Source organism: Chenopodium album, chromosome 16, assembly GCF_948465745.1.
Source record: "Chenopodium album chromosome 16, dcCheAlbu1.1, whole genome shotgun sequence".
Lineage (NCBI taxonomy): Eukaryota > Viridiplantae > Streptophyta > Magnoliopsida > Caryophyllales > Amaranthaceae > Chenopodium > Chenopodium album.
The window spans coordinates 4,570,978-4,590,238 of NC_137849.1; the positions used below are offsets into that span (position 1 = coordinate 4,570,978).

General features: G+C 35.5%; 2 protein-coding genes across 3 annotated transcripts; both read right to left on the minus strand.

Moving 5' to 3' along the window:
• Positions 1–861: 861 nt before the first annotated feature.
• Positions 862–10,203, minus strand: LOC145584724 (U-box domain-containing protein 62-like). 2 transcript variants are annotated; one of them, XM_081641529.1, is made up of 8 exons: positions 9,232–10,200; positions 8,259–8,565; positions 7,501–7,582; positions 3,983–4,040; positions 3,695–3,783; positions 3,368–3,463; positions 3,213–3,283; positions 862–1,217 (listed from the first exon to the last, which is right to left on the minus strand). In XM_081641529.1, the coding sequence occupies exons 1-8, from the start codon at positions 9,740–9,742 to the stop codon at positions 1,094–1,096; spliced, it is 1,338 nt and encodes a 445-aa protein (XP_081497655.1). In that variant the 5' UTR covers positions 9,743–10,200; the 3' UTR covers positions 862–1,093. The 2 variants fall into 2 exon arrangements, 1 of the variants encoding a protein (XP_081497655.1); XR_014100400.1 differs by lacking the exon at positions 862–1,217 and having other exon boundaries at positions 3,211–3,283; positions 3,368–3,486; positions 9,232–10,203.
• Positions 10,204–11,851: 1,648 nt separating this feature from the next.
• On the minus strand, positions 11,852–16,267 carry LOC145584725 (uncharacterized). Its single transcript, XM_081641530.1, has 7 exons — positions 15,742–16,267; positions 15,545–15,638; positions 13,862–15,016; positions 13,584–13,646; positions 13,265–13,485; positions 13,017–13,135; positions 11,852–11,997 (listed from the first exon to the last, which is right to left on the minus strand). Exons 1-7 carry the CDS (start codon positions 15,808–15,810, stop codon positions 11,889–11,891), a joined length of 1,830 nt encoding a protein of 609 aa, XP_081497656.1. The 5' UTR covers positions 15,811–16,267; the 3' UTR covers positions 11,852–11,888.
• Between the last annotated feature and the right edge of the window lie 2,994 nt (positions 16,268–19,261).

Here is a 19,261-nt window from a genome sequence, read left to right on the forward strand (position 1 = left end):
ACTTTATTGAGAGACGAAAATGATTCTCACTTTAACTTCGATTTTATGGAGCGCATGTACGTTGTTTGCCTTTGTGGAGCAGGGATGTCAATAATGATATTCCAGGTAAAACTCAATTATTTATGTATTGTCAGGTTTCCATTTATTTTGAGATGTACTTGGGAAAAAAAGAAAACATGTTTTGGAAAAGTAAAAGCAGAAGTAAATAAAATTATATCAACTCCTCGTGTATGTGGTTGGCCACACCGTATCGCCGCTTGTAAAAAAAAACAAAGTAACCTCTATAACAATGAGTCACTAATCGAGTAACTCCTTAACACTGACCGAGTAATCCTATAACACTGACGAAATAACCCCTATAATATTAACTAAGTAACCCATATAGCACTAACAAAGTAGTCCATAAGTGTGGCCAGCTGCATATAAGAATTTGTGAAATTCTTATATGGATTACTTTATTAGTGCTATAGAAATTACTTTCTCAGTATTATCATTATTTACCAGGATATTTTTTGGAAATTAATGTATATGGAATTTGAAGACGGTGGTTTACAACCTATAGTTAATATTATTTACCCGAGTGTGTTTAGAAATGAGTACATCATTTCATTTTGTAAAAGAAACACTCATGAGCATTCATACTAGTATTTAACTTTTAGATGTCTCATACACATCTTAGAACGAGAAAATTCAAGTTTATAGCCATGATAAATATACCAACAATTTTGTTGTAATTTGGGGACATAGATACCATATTTTTAGGGTGAGTTTTATACATTCATTTTAAGAATTTGTATATTTTTGTGAACCTTTACTTCTCCTATTGCATTGGGCTTTTCCGTCAATGCGAGTCTGGGCCTGTGGCTCAATTCTTTGTCTTTGGGATTATGGATTATGTAATAAAATGAAAAATAGATTTGAATAAACAAATTACATACAATGGAATAGAGGAAGTTATACAAAGGCACATATTCCTCTGGTGAAAATTGAAAATGACTCCCTCTATATATACAAGGCCTCAAAGTGTCGTCTTCACCCTCTAAAGATCCTGACCTGAAATTGTTAGATTAAGCAACGCCGAAGCATCTTGGGACTACAGCCAATTTGGTGTTGCCTTCTCTGCAATTGGCTTTGAGGAAGGGTTGTCTGGAACCTTTTCCAGTGATCGATATTGCAATTTTACACTCTCTGCATTGTCCAGAGTCTTCACCACATACCTAACAAGTGAATAAGGAATTCTCAGGAATGTTTGTGACAAAGGACGCACATTATTCCATTAAAGTAAACTAGATGCAAACTGATTCAACAAAAGCAACAATGTACTCTGTAATAAGCAAGCTAGCTTTATAAAGAGAAATAAGTAATCTAGAGAGTTGAGACCAGAGATCACAGCGATTGGGAGGTGGGTTGTACTCCAAGCTTTATAAACCAGCTTTGTGAGATGGTCATAGTACTCCACCCACCAGCTCGACCCAGCCCACCTCATCACCTCGACACCTTTACTCAAGTCACTATTAAAAGAGCTACTCCGTATAAACTATCCTTTATAACCAATTTTTCCTAGCAGAGTTCCAGAATACAATGTTGCTCAGACTCAGTAAACTTTCTGAAAACAAGTGTGTCAATGAGTCAAACATTAGCATTTTGCCCATTCTAACATGTTTTTGAATCAGATTGAAGTGTCTATGTCCATATAAGCAACCATGTCAAGGCATTTGATACCCCAAGAGCTTGTTTGTTTAAGGTTTTATAAAGGAAATGTGCTGAGTTCGCAAGTAATTATCAAGTGATTTTTCATTAATAAGTTTTTTATCTATGAAAATGCACCTCCACCACCCAAAAATATGGTAGGAACTAGGAAGGGATAATAAAAATAAATCAGTGTTTTCTGATTGAAGACATGTATGACTTTGGACACTCAAATAGATGTAAATACTCTTTAAACAAAATCGTTACAATCTCCTTAGTTTATTACCTTTCAGGCTTTCACTAAATTAGCCATAATGAGTAATGAAGAATTAGGATGCATGAACAACAAAGCAAAATCAACGATTGAAGGGCAAAAAACTCATTGTAGAGTTCTCTCTTTCTCTCTTATTTCTTTTTCTTTTTTTTTTGGGGGGGGGGGGGGGTGGTGTGATGGTGGTGGTGATGGGGTAATAATAGATTCAAGACCAACATGGAGTTGGTACCAAAGGTTTCAGGAAGGCTATGGCGAAAAATAAAGAAGAATTAGTTCGAGGGTGGCAAACACATTCCACTTCTTCAGAAAGAAATTAAGAGAAGCTTGGGCAATTGGCATGGCGGTGCAAGGAGCCAGCAAGCCTGTGCTGGTCATGGTATCCCCATGCCATATAAGTTATATTTAGTTTTCTTAAAGATGTGTAATTTTTGGATGTAAAGAGGCCTAGAATATAATTTGGTGGCAGTAGAATTCCATGTCCTATATGAGAAGGTAATGCTGTAATGGGTTATTTACTCACTCATTATGTTGTTTCTAAAAGTTCTCAACACTTCCTATTAAACTCTCTATTACTTTATCCACTTTTTCCCCCTATACCCACTCATCACATCGACACTCTCCAATTGCCTTACTTTTGTGCAGACAGTAAATGTTAAGAACTTTCGGAAACAAATGGAGTACTTATTGTGACTTGAGGACAGATATGAGGTTGTGGTGCACACAAAAGGACCAGCCAAGGGGAGGTGCAATAAAAGTTAAAAAAGCCAAGTTTAGGTGCAAGTATGAATCTTAAGTTACTAGAGGGTGTTCATAAGGCCGTTACACCTTGCGAGAATTTCAATGTTAAAAGCCTTGCAAGCATACATTAGTGATGTAATCTTAGGAAGTTAGAAAGTGTTCCTAAGATGGTTGATATTTTCTAAAGAAAGGTAGAGTAAATTCTTGAGATTGATGATGCAGTCTTGAGATTTGAGAAGTTAATGGTTGAGCGTTCTTGGGATGAATTTACATACTAACACGATCTATGGAGATTGTCTCGGTTGTGATCCATCACTAATAGGATAAATTAATCATACAAGATTGTGGATTTTTCACCTATTTGATTAGAGAAGTGTTTTCTGCGTATATTTTGTGGTGATTTTATATTGACTTGTAACTTGCACACCCTTCCATTGGATGAGTAACGTGTGTGTTTTCCAATAAGGAGAGAGAAGGGGGGGGGGGGGGGGGACGTAGTAAGTCAACTGACCATCCATTCAAGCATTGTGTCGTAACAATTGCCTCACGGCCCACAAAGCGTTGTGGTGTCCTCTTGTTTCCCTGATAGAAGTTACAGTTCTATCATCAGTTTTTAATCTCAAAGAAAATGGCCAAAACAAACAATAATGTGACTATTTCACTAACCTTGATGATGACTCTGTCGGTCACAACGAATGGAAACTGTACACCTCTTCCTCTAGGTGAATCTAAGAAAGATGAATCACCATAATTACCTTTGTCCTGCATAACAGACAAGCAATCAACTGTAGTTCATTTCAGTTACCACATAAAATCTAGTTTGAACAAGTCTGATTGTCTACTATTCTCATCACAGATGAATTGTCCACTTGCCCCCCACACTTCCACCCAACAACCCGCACTAAAAAAAGCCATGCCTTGAAAGTACTTAATTTTTTTTAATACTAGGAAAAAATAACAGTTAATTTGAATTCACTAGGAAACATAAGAGACCTGTTCAAGCCTCTCTCTTCTCCTTTTTGAAGCTTTGTACATCTGTAAATCTTCTTCACGTCGAAAAGCTTGAACAGCAATTCGAAGAGCTGAAAACAACCAGAAAATTATATGAATTATAAGAATTAAACATCACTCACAACTAATCTAAAGGTTGAAATTCGCACAGATATTCATTTCTCCTAAGTGGCTACAGCAGATTCACAACATGAAGGGAGTTACATTGACCTCAATTCCATGAGCATATTATAAATCGAAGCTAAAGTACCTCTGTATTTAACGACTTACAGAGATTTTTTGCCACTGACTCTTCAGTTACAGGATTCGCGCACGTATAGCAAGCCTTCTGCAAATAGAAGAAAAGACATAATTTGATCATAGTTTTTCAAAAGGAGGTAATAAAATCAAAGCTTGAGGAAATACTGAACTCTCCAATACATTAGTAACTAAGTATCAAGGATTTTGTTAGCAGGCTCCTGTGATTCAGAAATTCAGTGTTCTATTCTACTTTACATTAACGTTAACCAAAGAACAAATGACAAATACATTAGCAAGGAGTCAAGGAGAGATGTAAAATGACTGATGAATGACAAAAGGCATTACTGGGTACATACATTCAAAACTGAAATCCATAATATTATCACGTGTGTGTGCACGTGCTAATCAGACACCAAAAAAAAAAAAAAAAAAAAAAACACTCTCACACACCACCCTGGAGACACACTAGTCTCAGAGAGACAAAGTATATTATAATAGCAAAGAATTGCTGTCACTGATCAAGATTCACCGATAATGGAATACTTACAGAAGGACTCTTCTAGCTTTTGTGAGCTACCTGGAGTGAACCTTCTGGGAAATGTCTGGGAAATATTATCGAAGGTTTATAGAATATCTCAAAAGGTAGAGTCAGCTGATTTTGCAACGATAAATTTTCTTATTAATGAATAAAATAAAAACCTTGCTAATTAATAGTAGTGATATATTGTATATTTTTCAGGATAATTATACTCCCTCCATCTAGGAAACTTCTCAGTTCTCCTGGGCAGAGGTTCAAATAAGAGAAATTATAGTGGAGTTTTGTTCATTAATAGTGAATATAGAGATATAGTAGAATGTTTTTTAGGGAGGGAGGATGAGTGAAAGGGGGGACCCAAAGGGGGGGGGGGGGGGGGGGGTTAGAGGATTGTAAACAATCTTTTCCCAAATGAGATTTGGGAGGTTTAACAAGGATAAACAGTATGTGGGTAATGGATGGAGTATGAAAGTCTAGTGGGATGACGGACCATTTGATCCAAGTTATATAGTGGTTGGATAAGTATGTTCAAAATATATTTCTCCTTGAATAGAGTTTTGTGAAATCACTTTATTTTCTTTTAAACAAATGAACAAAAATACTTTGAACTTAAAATCAAAGTCATTGATTAAAAAACACAAACATTCTCTCAGTTACTCTATTTGAATTCAAAGAGTCATTTTGTACTAGTTACCCAGATCATGAGCTTGCAAACAAACTGTCTTTAACAAGCCTTGATCCTTTCTGAACACGAAGTGTGGGAAGTATATAAAAGTCACAAGACCTATAATTAGGCAAGTAAGAATTGACTAAGGAGAAACTGCAACAAGAGTAAGAAATAGCCTAGTACGTAATGGTCTAGAGAGATATATACAAAATAAAGCTTCCTAAGTACAAAATGGTCGATAACAATAACATCTGAAGATCAGGTTTATGTAGCTAACATCAAGGGCACGAGACAAACAAGATTAAAATGTGATGAAAGGTGTATTGGATATTCTGCAGTTTTCAACATTCATCTAGAATGAAAATAATTATGTGTATTTGCAGTCTTACTGGGGTTACTACTAACCAGATCAGTTGGAAACTAGTGTCACCTCGGTTGGATTTGAGATTCAACAGTGACCATTCAATTGCATTAAGGTTCCACAAAGTGGTAGTCCAAGCTCTAAAGCTTTTTGGGAGCTTGTGGACAGTCCGGTCATGAAATATATGGATAGGGGAATAAAGAACGCACTTTTCATTGGTGGGAAGATTAAGTTGCTATAATATGTCATCCTTTAGAACCTTTGAGGACATAAGAGCATAGCACGGGAGGGGGAGTGGGGTATGGATTCAGAACTTGTTACGAAATTTCTTATAATTGAAGATATAAGGTAAAGGGTTTATAGTCAAGGTCGGTATCACTGGGTTGATTTCTTGATCAATTGACAATTTGCTCACAAGCCTCACATAACTCCTCAAAGAATGTCTTGAATCACCTATATCCATCCTGAAATGGATACTCAATCAATAACTTTAATTCACTCATGAATTCAAGATTAAATGGACTTAAAAAATTTTGTGGAAGCTTTCTAAGGATCATTAATTCCTACTACGTAAATTCCAACCAAAGAATTAATTTCCGAGTGTGCTTGTAGCGAATTCTTTAATCTGTAACCACGTTTGGAGGATTTACGAATCCCCGTTGCTTATATAAAAACTTTCCAAGGCCCGGAGCAGCCTAAACCGTGAAAACGGGGTTGTGGGAGAGCAATACAAGCGTCGTGCTGCTAGGCGAATCAGTGGAGTGCGGTACCCTAGATGGTGAAAGTCCAGTAGCCTTTTTTCATGCTTTCCGAGAGAGGTCTGGAGAAAACTGCAATCAAGAGGATTTCCCTAATGCTCCCTTCTCGAAAGAAAAAAGGACTCAAAATTCTTTCTAGAGAAAGAACTGTAAATTCTTTCTGGAGGACGGCAAATCCTTTCTTAGGAAGAACTTGCAATTTTTTCTCTAGACTCGAAATGGGAGCAATTTTGCAAAAAGATCTTCAAATTCTTTCTGGAGGACTCGAAATCCTTTCTTAGATAGAACTTGCAATTTTGCAAAAGGATAGCTCTGGGGGGTCGAGTCCTCGCCTGTACTTTCATTTTTTGGGGCCTCCCTGGGGGGCTTGCCTTGGCCATAGCGGCCGATTGATCTTTCAATATGCTAGTTTCAACAACTCTCGTTCGCTTATTAGAAGGTTAAGGACAGATCACATGCTTTTTGTACTCGTCAGCTTTGAGCTGTCGAGTAGTGCCTGGCAAAGGCCAACCAAGAGGGGAGAACGAATGGCTCAGGAATCGACCAGTTCCGAGCAGATTCGTGGAATTATTGTAGAAGAATTTGATTATCGTAGAATAAGAAGAGCCGTCTTAGGAAATGACTTAACTTAAAAGACAGATTCCGCCGCTGACTCGTCTTAGGAGAGGATCGCGAACGCTTTTGCTCAGCGCTCATCTAATCAGCAAAGGGCTTTAAAGGGTGGATTTACTGGCTTGCCAGCTTAGTAATAGATCAACAGGCTCTGACAAAAGCCTGTGCCTAGTCAACCTACATGAGATTCATACACTGAGTTTTAAAATATTCACAGCCATTCACCAGGCAACAACTTAAGCATTGCAAATATGTTTTACACATATGACAGAAGTTAATTGATCATGGCTCATCAATAACATATAAGAAGGTAGGTAATAGGTATAGGCGCAAAGCCCATATAGCACATGGAACCAAATAATCCAAGCCAGAAACTTCGGTTATGCTGCCAGATCAGTGATCAAATTACTATATCAATCAATATTATATATGCCAAGTTGCCAAAAAAGAAGATAAATCAACATTGCAGACATATCAAATTGGTCTTACAATAACGTCATAAAGAATGCATCCAGATTCAAGGGGCGCGCTGGGGGGGAGAGAGAGAGGGGGGGGGGGGGTTGGAGGTGATCATCAGCTACATAACATTTTACATAGGAATTTCAGATTACTCACCATTTTGATAACCTGCTGAATTCCACCGCCTCCAAAGGAGTGTCCACAAGGTAATATCATTGCATCATCCATTAGAGCTCCCCTGTGTAGCCAAAACTTTGCACCATAAACACTCAGATAAACAATTGGGTCATGGAGAACTAGCGAGTAGAATCTTCAGAAAACACTAACTTGGAAACCCTAAGATAAAATATAATAATACAAAACATAAAAGAATAGCGAAACCCATAGTCTTAGGCTTCAAAGGAAAGAAGAGGAAGAATAATGTAAAAATTTAGGAGAGGGAAGAAGAGTAAAAGAGACAGAATAGGAAGCAAAAGCCTAACAAGATCTTCAAACTACGAAGCTCATGGCTTTGCAATTTGGTGTGGATACATAGCATTACTTTTGTAGTAATTACATATTATTAGTAAACAAAATGCTAAGTGTTTTTTCCAATGCAAGATATCCATAGTTTATGTATATTTATATAATTAACTTAATAGCCTTGATCTAGACTTATTTCCCCTTATTTGAACTTATGATTAGTTGTAACTAACAATGCAATGACATGCAATCAACAAGCATCAGAGATCAGCCTATGAAAATTGCATGCATGATACTAGGTAAACTCAGATCCCATTTAATAGAACATTATTGGCTAATTCTATGATTGACTCCGTCTGCATACCTTTAAGGAAAAGTAGGGAAAACATAAAAATAATAAACTTTCTGGCCTCTGCTCAAACAAGAGAAGTTTAATTTCCACAATCACTCACGTTATTGGATCAGAGAAAATTGCTCTCAGTGACTCTCCTGGATCACTAGTAGTAGCGATGTCCTTCCTTCCATTGAACCCACAACCATTGTCCCCAGCTATATCCTTCTGACCTTGGCTGCAGCCTTCTGTTCCTTGCAACAACTGCATATAATACACATCACCACCATCATGTTCTGCAACTGTAACCATTTTTTGATAGTTCCCTACTCTTCCTTGCTGGTCATTCTCACTCGTACTGACTCTATTCGCATTACCCCCTGGTTGCAAGATACCCCCATCCTTGATCATTATTTGCCTAGATGAACCTACCATCACAAATTAACAAATTAACCAAAAGCTTTCACACCCAAACAAACCATAGCACTGGTCCATAACATTTTCTTATCATTACTCCCTCCCTATTCAGGACATCCAATTCCTCGACATTGTGCATAAGATTCTAAACAATAAGTCCAGGCTTGAAATTGCATCAAATTTTCTATGAGGTGAAAAGAATTATCACATAACATCTCTAAATTAATTAAACTTGCAACTTCCAACCATAATCTATTTTTTTAATTCATCTAGCCAACCTCCCTAATTCAAGCTGAAAAAACGAATCCAATAATAATAACCTTACAAATTGAAGACAGACACTAAATTTCAACCCCATTTCTATCCCCATTCCCCAATAGCTCAATAACACTACAACAATCACCACCACAAGTAACCTATATCGCTAATCACCCCCACGAACTGTAAGTTGTAACGTACGAGTGATTCGGTTTTGGACTAATTTAACAAATCCACAAAGCTAATTGCATTCTCATAACTCGAATTGGCTAATATAGATCACCCCTACTCATGAATTTCTAATTGTGCAATAAATTCAGACTTAAGATCACATACCATAGTCTACTTAATCAAACTCCTTAATCTACAACTTAAGTAAATAAACTTAGAAAAAATAAATTAATTAACACATAACATACCAAATGAAACATGATCCTTAGAATTTCCAACCCCAATTTTATCCCCAATTCTACTACTACTCCCTCCACAACCACCACTATGACTATTCTTCCTCCCACCACCAATTCCCACCAATCCCAACACTTCACCATCACCTTCCTCATCCTCCTCCTCCTCATCATCCTCATCCTCCTCCTCCTCCTCCTCATCATCCTCCTCGCCGCTACTCGGTGTCGAGGCGGGTCCACCCCCATTCCAATCCCGAGACCCGCCTCGCCTCGGAGAAGCGGTTCCCTCCTCATAAACACCTACACCATCACCACCTCGCCGGAGCTCCGGCGAGAAGTACCCCCTCTCACGGTGATCCATAGTAAAGAGCTTGTTATCCATATACCCGGGTTTCGAACCCGGGTTAACGGGCCCCCGCCCGAACCTTAAAGGGTTTCTATTGCTCTGAAAAAGGAGCTGAGAATTCAAGTTGTCTTCCATTCTTTGAGTTGGAACCAAACCCATGTTCTCTGACGCCGCCATTTTTGGTCTGTGACCAACCTCAATGTTTGATTGTTTTGCAAAAAGGGAGAAAATTGAGGAGAAATGAATTGTGGGTATGTATAGATTTTGGGTTTTAGCAACAAATTCGATTTTTTAGCAGAAATTAGAACACAACCCCACAAAAATTCAACCTTATTTGGTAATTTTTTTGAAGAAAGAGAAAAATGAACTTGGTGTAGGATACAGAAAGATTGAAATTTTAATGCTAATTTCTAGATTTGATCTTTGAGTGTAACTTGAAAGTGGGGAAACAGAGAGATTTTGTTGATGATTAAAATCGAGATAGGTTTGGGGAGAAAGAAGAAAATGTAAGCATAAATTTATAATCGTGAATTTTACATCATGCTGTTTTTTATTTGCAAGAGACTGCCATGCTCCTCCGTTGGACCATCTGGAAGGAAATCGGAGATAGCCTTAGACTTAAACATTTGAGTAGGGGAGTGTAGGCTACCGCGACATCTCAACATGTCTCGTGCTCAAGCAAACCATGCTTGAAATAGGTTTTTAAAAAGTTGTTTTGTGTCGAGTCAGTCTTTTACTTTATAATTTTAGTAAATTAATCAGAAATAACAAGCTCGTGTAAAAAAAAATATTGATGTTCATACACGAATCATAGCTCACTTGTGTGCCTCATGTGCTAAGTCAGGATTGTGACGAACTCATGTCAAGTTTGGTCACTTTCTTATCATGCTTGATCAGCCCTCAATTCCTCATGCTAGCCCACCATGCCAATACCTAGCTCTGTATGTATAACTTAACCTTTGCATTTTTCATCTTTTAGATTTCAATCTTATTTAATTGACCTCAATATAAAATTTGTAGTATAGGGTTCACTTGATATTGTTTGTAAATTTCAATTTTGTTCTTTACATTTGAAGAAGTAGGAGTATCCCTCAATTTAATCAATACGATTAATCACTTACAAACCAAGGACATCTCAGGCTTGGCTAATACGATTTCAAGTAAAGATCAAACTTGAGTCAATCCCATTATGATAATAAAGAAAATTCGATATATTAATCCCAACTTTTGAAAAAACTGTTGAAAATTTGGAACTATTCCAAATTAATCACACATTATGATAATTATGAGAAGAGCAATATAAATTGGAATTATTAATGATAATGACAACAATGACAACGACAACAATTATAATACGGAGTACTATATTAGTGATAAGAATAAATTGTTGAATTAAATCCTAAGCTACTTTGAGTGATCTTCCATTCTTCTTACATAAACTACCCTACTGGACGTGGAACTTTCCAATATACCAATTCTCCCAAGTCAGAAAAAATTGAATTTGAACAGGAGGCAGGTCAAACTCAGATCCTCTACAAGGTCTAACTTATACTTATAGTGTGCGTGGATTCATAGCGCTGGTAGTGTCATCACAGGCCTACAAAATGCTGCCAAGTCACGACACACGGCCTACCAAAGGCCTAGGATAGACCACGCCCCTAGCAGGTTCATACCGGCCTGAATGCTCGTACAGCCTGCTTACTACTTAATTCAGAACAGATCCCGCCAGTATTCCGATGAGGTACTATAGGGTGTAATATTATCAACATAGCAAGCCTGAAAATTAATACATCAGAGATCCAGGCTTCCAGGTATAAATTAGGGCTCTTTTTTTGGTCATTTCTCTCTAGTCATGCAATTTTTATTCCATTTGCCATGCCAAGATCAATTGATTCATCAACAGGCAAGCAGACAAAATCAGATCTGAAACAGAATTATTCATTCATCTAAATACAATAAAGCTCAATGGCTTAGCTACTTTCTACAAGTAGCATCGAGTAGCAGTAAAAGGGTAAAGAAAAACTTCTCCTAACCACTATGACATGAATATCCAAAGTATCAGTTTCTACACCTAACATCTAAGAAAATTGAATGGATACATGGGTAAAGTCAACTGCTAATTCTACATGAAACAAGCTCAGACAGATCATTATTCCGCCAAGGAACAAGGTGAAATTGGTAAATGCACATGGAGATCAGAGGATCTCCTCGAACTATGAGAGAAAAAGGGAAGGGAAAAAAAAAAAAAAAAAAAAAAAAAAAAAAAAAAAAAAAAGAGTACTATAATTGAAAACAAGGGATTTAGAGAAGTTGTGAGGAATTATCAGCAGCAGCTGACATTTTCCCTTGAAGATAAAAAATTGCACGTCGAGTATATAGAAGCTGCAGCGGCTCTCACAGACAGATCTTTCTCTGGATCATTAATCTTTGATCTGTAGTCAAAAGAAAAAGGCATACCTTAATAAATTTTAAATCTGACCATTCAAATTATGGTTGATGGGCATAAGTAAACTTAAAATATCATCACATCCAAGCAATTTTGGAAAGCTATAAAGAAATGCCAGCTGCTAACAAGCTTTTGCAAAACAAAAAAAAAAAAAAAAAAAAAAAAAAAAAAAAAAAAAAAAAAACAAACAAACAAACAAACAAACAATTTCCTTTAAAAAAACTTTAGCTCACAATATTAGTCCTCATTTTGTTAATATGGTAAGGTTTAAATTGGTTGTCCTGATATAAGTTCACTCACTGTTTCATCAAAAACAATTCTATCAGCTCTTCTCTACTTCTTTAACCTCTGTCAAAAATTAATTTAGACAAATATTGTTGTGAAACAAAAGGTTTTAACAAAAAAAGAACTAAGACAACAAGAGGCAATAGAGTTTACATGCTATAAGCTACAAATTCGAATATACAACCAAACATCACCCCCACAATGCAAGGATTAATGACTTTCCTTGAGCCATGTGATGCAAGCATTAGCACATCATTTACACCCCAAATAAGACTTTTTTCTTAATGACAGATCCTCTTCTTTTATATTTATGCCTACAATTCTCCTAAGGTCAATAAAACACTTCCATAAATATGCCAAGCAAGCTCTTATTTTCATGCCTACAATTCTATGATTCCCATTTAAGCATTATATAACCAAAGTTTAGAATGCAACACTGATGAATTATGTAGCCAGAAATCAGTCAATAGAGCCAATTATCAATAGCAACCAAAGTAGAATTTTCTAGCAGAACAGAGCAAACAGTTTTTGCAGATCATATACATATAAGAACCAAAGCACACATCAGTAGCATAGGAAGTGATAAAAGTAAAAATAAGCAATCACATCTTCACATGCTAAATCAGTTTAATCTAAAAGTAAGCAGTAATCAGATATATAGCTGAATGAAATGAACATATACTCTCATTAAAGCAATAGTGACAAGGACTAAAGCTCTACCGTAAATTGTTATCTACAATTCCCATATGCTGCATCTCAAATATAGCGTTCCAATGTACATGTTGCAGGCCTTGATCACAGTGAAGCATCATTTCACTTACTTGAGTCAGCCAGCATTCCTACCACAGGTAAAAGATGAGTAATTTTAGTTGCTTTCATCTAAATAAAATATTAGCAAATGACTTTGAAGAAGTATATACAAAGTGCTCAAATTATAATACTAAATCCACATCTTCCTTTTAACTTACCAGTTGTTTCTCTTCTTCGGAAAGAGAACTATCCATCTGGTTGAACAACTTACTCCAGTGCGACTGATGCAATTCAGCTGTGGCCTTACTAGGGTTGCCAGAAGCAGAATCCTTCATCATACAAGGATCATTTCCCTGGTTGGGAGGGAATTCTTTTGACAAGAGGAAAGGCAACTCAGTTGTAATAACAGCACGTACTCTCTTCTTACTACGTCGCAAAGCTGCAACAGAACCATAATTAAACCAGCCCACTTAAATGACCCACAAATCTTTAACAATGAAAGCTCACATGTAAAGCGGTCAATGAATGCAAACTCACCCGCAAGACGCCCTTTTATGTCCTGATGTAGAAGTTGCAGCCATTGGGAAGCTACTGTAGCAGCTGAGACAAAGGAAATTAAAAAGTGTTAAATGGTCAACAAGATGATACCATTATAACATAGCCAATGACCTTTGACTTCAAAAGAATCAAAACAGGAATAAAAATTAAGATAATACATTGTCGAGTTATGCGCTTCATCTTAAATGCTTCAATAATTGCTGCAATAATGAGCACTACAAGCAAAAAAAAAAAGGCAAAAAGGGTTACAAGCTCACCTTTAACAGAAAGAGTGTCAACACTGCTACCATTTGCTGATTCCTCATTTGAAAGACAGCTAGTGCTTTCTGAGGCTTTGGTTGAAGATGCCAACTTTAGAGCAAGTATATCATCCTCACTATAATTCTTGGAGTTTGAAAATAAAGATATGTTTGGATAAGTCCTCCTCTCCTCTGAGGCTGGATCCCTGTATCCACTCCTATCTTCTGAGCTATATAAGGCAGAACTATGTTGCGAAAAATGGTTCTCCTGAAGTGAACTGCTTTCTGGCATAGAACTGAGAGATGAAACTACATAAGAGAGACCAGATCCATGTACCCCAGAAAACTTTACATTATCTTGTTCTGTGTTTCTTTCAGATAGCTCTCTACTCTCAGCTCTCACCTCATTTGCTTGTCTACGATTTGCCCGTTTCTCAGATTTCACAAGTGACTGAATTATGGAATGCACCTGTTTACTATTCCTCACATGGTTAATAATCCCAGGGTTCAATCCATTTAGCAATCCACTAGGAGCAGCAATCTTCGTAAACCTATCAACTTGTTCTTTCTTTGCTTGTTCCATCTTCTGCTTGAGCACCTCATTTTTGCTCTTTCTTCCACGCTGCTTAGGTGCTGCTGGTATGCCTCCATAGCCATAAGAAGATGACATAAAACCATTTTTCTTCATCTCTTTCCACTTTCTTAGAGCATCTTTATCCTCCAAGCGATCTGTAGCTTTCCCACTATCAGAAGTGTCCCTCATTTGCTGATTATTTTGAGATTTATGGGTGTTGAAAGATTCATGATTAACTGAGCTAGCAACATCTTCAGCGTTAAGATCCAAGCGATTGCCGCCACCCAAAGGCATACGATTATGCTCAAGGATTGCTTTGCCTTTTGCACATGAGGAATGCTTTTTGGGACCTTCTAAACACAGAACAGCATCATTATAACTGGAATTTTCATCAGTGCACATTTCAGTATTGAGATCCAGTGGCATAGAATCATTATGGTCAACTAAATGCGTAGATTTTGCCGATCCTCCTAATTGTATTGCATCTGCATTTTCAATGGCATTCTTGTCAAGAACTTGCGAGCTCTGGGTCTCTATAATGTCCATGTGTTCTTCAATTTCATCAATTTTAGAGGTTTCGGGTTCATGAGTGTCAATTCCTGTGGCAAAAGATCTCATTAATTTGACTCAAGTGGTTAAAAAAAAGTAGATGCACTATTTTTAAAAATGCAGTTCTGAAAAGAGGCCAAATGAGGATTTTCATTGTTAATACATCTAAAGGAAAGCACAATAACTGCTCGGAGTATCATACTTGATCTTAATACACAATGTACATAGTACATTATAATTGTCATATAACAGGAAATTCTTAGTTAAAAATTTACCTACACAATGAATTGCATATACCAATATGTGAAACCACGACATTTTTTGACACATTTAGAGCGTGAAATTTTAACAAATTTACTAATCCTCATTTATACAACACCTACTTTGCAAACAATTACAAGAGGGTTTAAAATCCTTAATATGATAATGTAGATAAGAATTCCACTAAATAATAACGATCAAAGCAAGCCTGCCAACCTAAAAGCAATTCAGATCAAGTAAAGCTAGCCAACAACATCTATACAAAGCAAAATAACATCAAAATTTCAAAACTTTCAAAGGCAAACCGATCATTATACCTTCCGATTGAAGATCCCTCATTTTAATCTGCTTCCGACTAACATGAGAGTCATCCTCCAACTCTTCGCCTCGCCGCTTGGCGCCCACCACCATCTTCACACACAAAATCCACAATAACAAGTCAAAATCTTCAAACACATAAATCAAACCAACAAAAAAAAAACTCCTTTATCAAAAACAAAGTCAAAATGCTAACCTTAGAATCAGATTGTGGGATCTTCCCAGATGCCTCAGAAGCACCATGGGAACACATTTCATCTCCCATTACCTACACCACAAAATTGACCTCTTTGAACAAAACCCAAATCCCCAATTCGAACCCAGATCAAAAATCACACAAATCTAAAATTGCTGAAAAGGGTTGGTAGAAAACTCATCAAACTTTGATTGGTAGTTGGTAATTTTGAGAAAAACCCAGAAATGAAGTGGGATTGAGATGAAAATTGAGATTGGGGAAGCGCGGGTATTAGGGTTTGTTTGTTCTTGAGGGTTTTGAAGTATAAACAAGAGAATCTTTGGGGATTTTATATTTTTAATTGAAGAAAATCAAAAATTGGGGATTTAAGTTTAAAAAGAGTAGAAAATTGAATTGAAATTAGAAATAGATTTTGAATTCAAGTGAAGCGCGGTGAGATTAGAGTAGTCACTACTGCCGCCTCCATTTGTTAGGAAGTCATGTGTATTTTCTCTCTCCTAAAAGGGCTAATTCCCGCAGAAATGAAAGAGGGTTGGACAAAATAATGTGCAAAATTTATTTCAAATTCAAATCAATTGGAGGGTAATTGGTCATTACTCATTATTTCTCCCTCGGTTGTCCCTTACCCCAATTTTGTGGACAATAATATAATCAATTAATTAATTAGTCAATCTAATGACTTAATTAAGCTCTTTCAAAGAGTTTGGGATTGGTTGGGGCTTATTTATTTCATTTGAAATTCTTTTTTGACATTTAATTTTAGTTGAATTGGAGTTGTCTTTTGTTAATTTTGAGAAGGTATTGTACGATTGTGTGAGACCGGACTTGTCCTGGGTCTGGTATATTATAATAACATCAGATTTTCACATTTTTTTAATACGGAGTATCAAATTTTGACTTTTTAATACAGAGTATCAGATTATACTACTATATTATACTCCCTCCGTCCCCAAAAGTTTAACCCTTTTGGCTTAATTTTAGTCCCAAAATAATCGACCCATTTACATTAAAATATCCACCAATTTACAACAATATTTTATGCAAAATTAGCTTCCCTATATAAAATTTTGTTTTTTCATGTATTTTTAATACTTTATCTCTCTACTTTTTTACAAACCCCATGTAAACTTCTCTTTCCAATACAATTTTACTTTTTTTTTATTTAATTTTCTTAATACCTGCGAAATCAACCTAAAAGAATCGTTCTTTCGGGGAAGGAGGGAGTAGTATCATATCTAGGGTTTTTTTAAAAAAGTAAATACTTTGTATCAAATTTTAACATTCTAATATCAAAATTTGACTTTCTAAAATTAAAATTTAATAGTCTTATATTAGATTGACTTTTTCAAATCAAATTTTGATTTTTTTTTTTTCATTATTAGATTTATTTTATATCAGATTCCCACATCACAATATCAAATTTGACAAATAATATTTGATAGTGTGATATCAAATCAACATTTCAATATGGAGTATCTAATATTAACATACTTCCTCATTTCCTGAAAATTCGACTCACTTTGCATTTACACGGTCTCTAATGAACATCTTTGACCATTAATAAATTCGGCTATGTACAATTAAATTTTTTTTAAAAAGTTGATATTTGAAAATTTTATCAGTAAGGGAAATTAATAGGACTAAACTTGTTAATTTATTTTGATTTTATAAATCATAAAATGTAGTCAAAGTTATTTTATTTTGACCATATGAATAGTAAGTGAGTCGAAATTTCAAGAACAGAGGTAGTATTAAAATCTGATGTCAACTTTTTAGTATGTGATATAAAAAATAAAATTAAAAAAATAAATAAAAAAAAAAAATCAATATTTAATATAAAAAAATTAATATCTAATACTTGTATAAAATTTGATAACTTTGAAAACCATATTTAGGCTATGCAACCTTTTTTTTAACCTTATTAATCACCTTCCCAACACTGTCGCTAATGACGACGTCATGAGGTTTCCGATATTCAACGCTTGCTATGTGCCTAGGTACCTCGGAGTCTCACTGTCTCAGACGATTAAGAACTTTATCAAGTGATTGTTGAACCTATGGTTAATTCTTCGGCGAGTTAGGTTAAAATGATGGGATTTTTCAGTGACGTTACCTTTTTCAGATAGTTCTGCGCCTTGAACGACCTTTTGGAGGTATATGAATGATCGAGGTAGGAGAGGATCGAGTTAGCGCCAAGTGATAGTGTCTTTGAAGGTGATTGGAATTTATGTAGGCGAACATTGTTGTTAGTCCGTTCTACACAGTACTTTACCTTGAAATAATTATAATTTTTGCTCATTGTTTAATTTTTTTTATCAAAAATTGATGATTCGTCATGTTGCAAGAATAATAGAATTATGGCTTTTCTCGGCTCATTGGTAGGCATGGTAGCCAATTGCATAGCGCATTTTCATTACCAACATTTTACCAAGAGTCTCAAACATAATTAACGTAAAAAAGGATCACCCGTGCTCAAATAACATTTAATTTACAAAATAAATTCACAAACCTAAGTTTGCGACTAATAAAAAATAGATTAGATGATGTATAATAAAATTATTGAAGATATATAAAACCCAATCCAACTTATCTCTTGTTGCAAAACTTGCAATATCATCTACTTCCTTCATTTCCAAATAATCATTTCACTATTATAATTTAAACTTATCCAAAATTATCAAAACTTATTAGACCTTATAACAATGTATTTTAATTGCAAACTAATAAACTTAGGTAGCTTAGCCCAAAATGAAATATCTGAACTTGTGAAAACTTATTTATTTTGAACTTACCTAGCTAAACTTATTTTTGCTCAAATAAATGAAAATATAAGGTGAAAAAAACAAATATTTGTGGAAAATAATTCCATCTCCTATACTCATTTTTGTTCCTTTTTCATGAGTATTATTTTTCCGAATTTTATTTTAGACACTCCTTTTTTGTTACGATTTTCTTAAAACATACGTAATATTTCAATAATTAAAAAAATATGTGCCAATAATTTAACTTATACTCATTGTAACCATTTATTATAAAATAAAAAAATAAATGTATTCATCAAATATTTTGTTGTGTCCAGCTACCAAGTCCTCTGTATCATAAGAATAATCATAAAGACATAAATATTGTATAATATATTCCCTCTATTTATTGTTGTTCTTTTTGATAGAGTATGATAAATATTCTCGATATTATTCTGTATAGAAGGATATAGTTTGTTAATATTTTGTAATTATCTTGTGAGGTTTCCTAACGCGTTTAGGGCTCACATAATGAGTGAAATCATCTAAAAGCACTAAATAGATAGTATTTGTGACCCTTGTCATTGTGAATAGGAGAAGTCCACAAATCAACATGAATAATTTCAAAAGCAGAATGAGTAGTGCTATTAGAATGATAAAAAGGCAAATGAGTATGTTTTCCCAATTGATAACCAACACAAGTACTGGAGTCATGCTCCTTACTACAAACAATCAAATTCCTACTTTTAGGAAAATCTAAGGTGGGTGCCCCAGGATGT